Raw genomic sequence first — 732 nt, forward strand, 5'->3', positions numbered from 1 at the left:
GTTATGGTGCTGGTGGTGATGACGCAGATGCTGCTTAGACAATCTTCTTGTTAAAGAATTATTTTTAAAAGAACAAACTGTCACAGTATCCCAACCCTGTGCATCAGTTAAAAGTTGAACAGGTGGGTGTATCTTTTGAAAAATAAAAGAGATCAAGTGAAGTGACCATTAAATGCGACAGCTGGGTGTGTGCTTCCACTGAAGTCTTTAAGGGTGTGACTTCCACTTATCATGTAACATTTTTGGAACCATCATTTTTCCCCTCCTTCATGCAGGGCTGAACCTCTGCTGACACAGATTAAAGCTGACCGAACTGTGGTGGTTTCCCCGGTGTTTGATAAAGTCAGCTTTGATGATCTCAAGGTTACTAAATATCATCCCAGTGCACACGCCTTCGACTGGGCTCTGTGGTGCATGTATGAGAGTTTTACACCCGAGTATTACAAACTTAATGACGGTTCACTGCCTGGCAAGTAAGTTCAAGTGAAATCAGTGTAACCAACATAACAGCCTTATTATCTCTATCATTATATTTCAATTTATTTTTTATTATAACAGCAATATACAGTAGTTGTAAAATAATTTCTCTTCTTTGACTTTAGGAGTCCATCTGTCATGGGGATCATGGTTGCTGATAGAAAGTTTCTGGGGGAAATTGGAGTCCTTGATGAAGGAATGAAAGTGTATGGTGGAGAAAATGTTGAGCTGGGAATTCGTGTGAGTAAAGATCAT

General features: G+C 39.6%; 1 protein-coding gene across 1 annotated transcript in view; it reads left to right on the plus strand.

Annotated features, from left to right (window-relative positions):
• Positions 1-732, plus strand: part of LOC102209465 (probable polypeptide N-acetylgalactosaminyltransferase 8) — a gene marked incomplete at its 3' end in the record, with an annotated part of 4062 nt that overhangs the window by 2613 nt on the left and 717 nt on the right. Inside the window, 3 exon segments of the mRNA XM_013908153.1 lie at positions 276-473; positions 603-724; positions 727-732. The exon segment at positions 727-732 is cut by the window's right edge and continues 164 nt beyond it. Coding sequence (XP_013763607.1) covers positions 276-473; positions 603-724; positions 727-732 — 326 coding nt within the window.

Source organism: Pundamilia nyererei, unplaced genomic scaffold (assembly GCF_000239375.1).
Source record: "Pundamilia nyererei isolate P.nyererei 1_Seehausen unplaced genomic scaffold, PunNye1.0 scaffold01657, whole genome shotgun sequence".
NCBI classification, from domain to species: Eukaryota; Metazoa; Chordata; class Actinopteri; order Cichliformes; family Cichlidae; genus Pundamilia; species Pundamilia nyererei.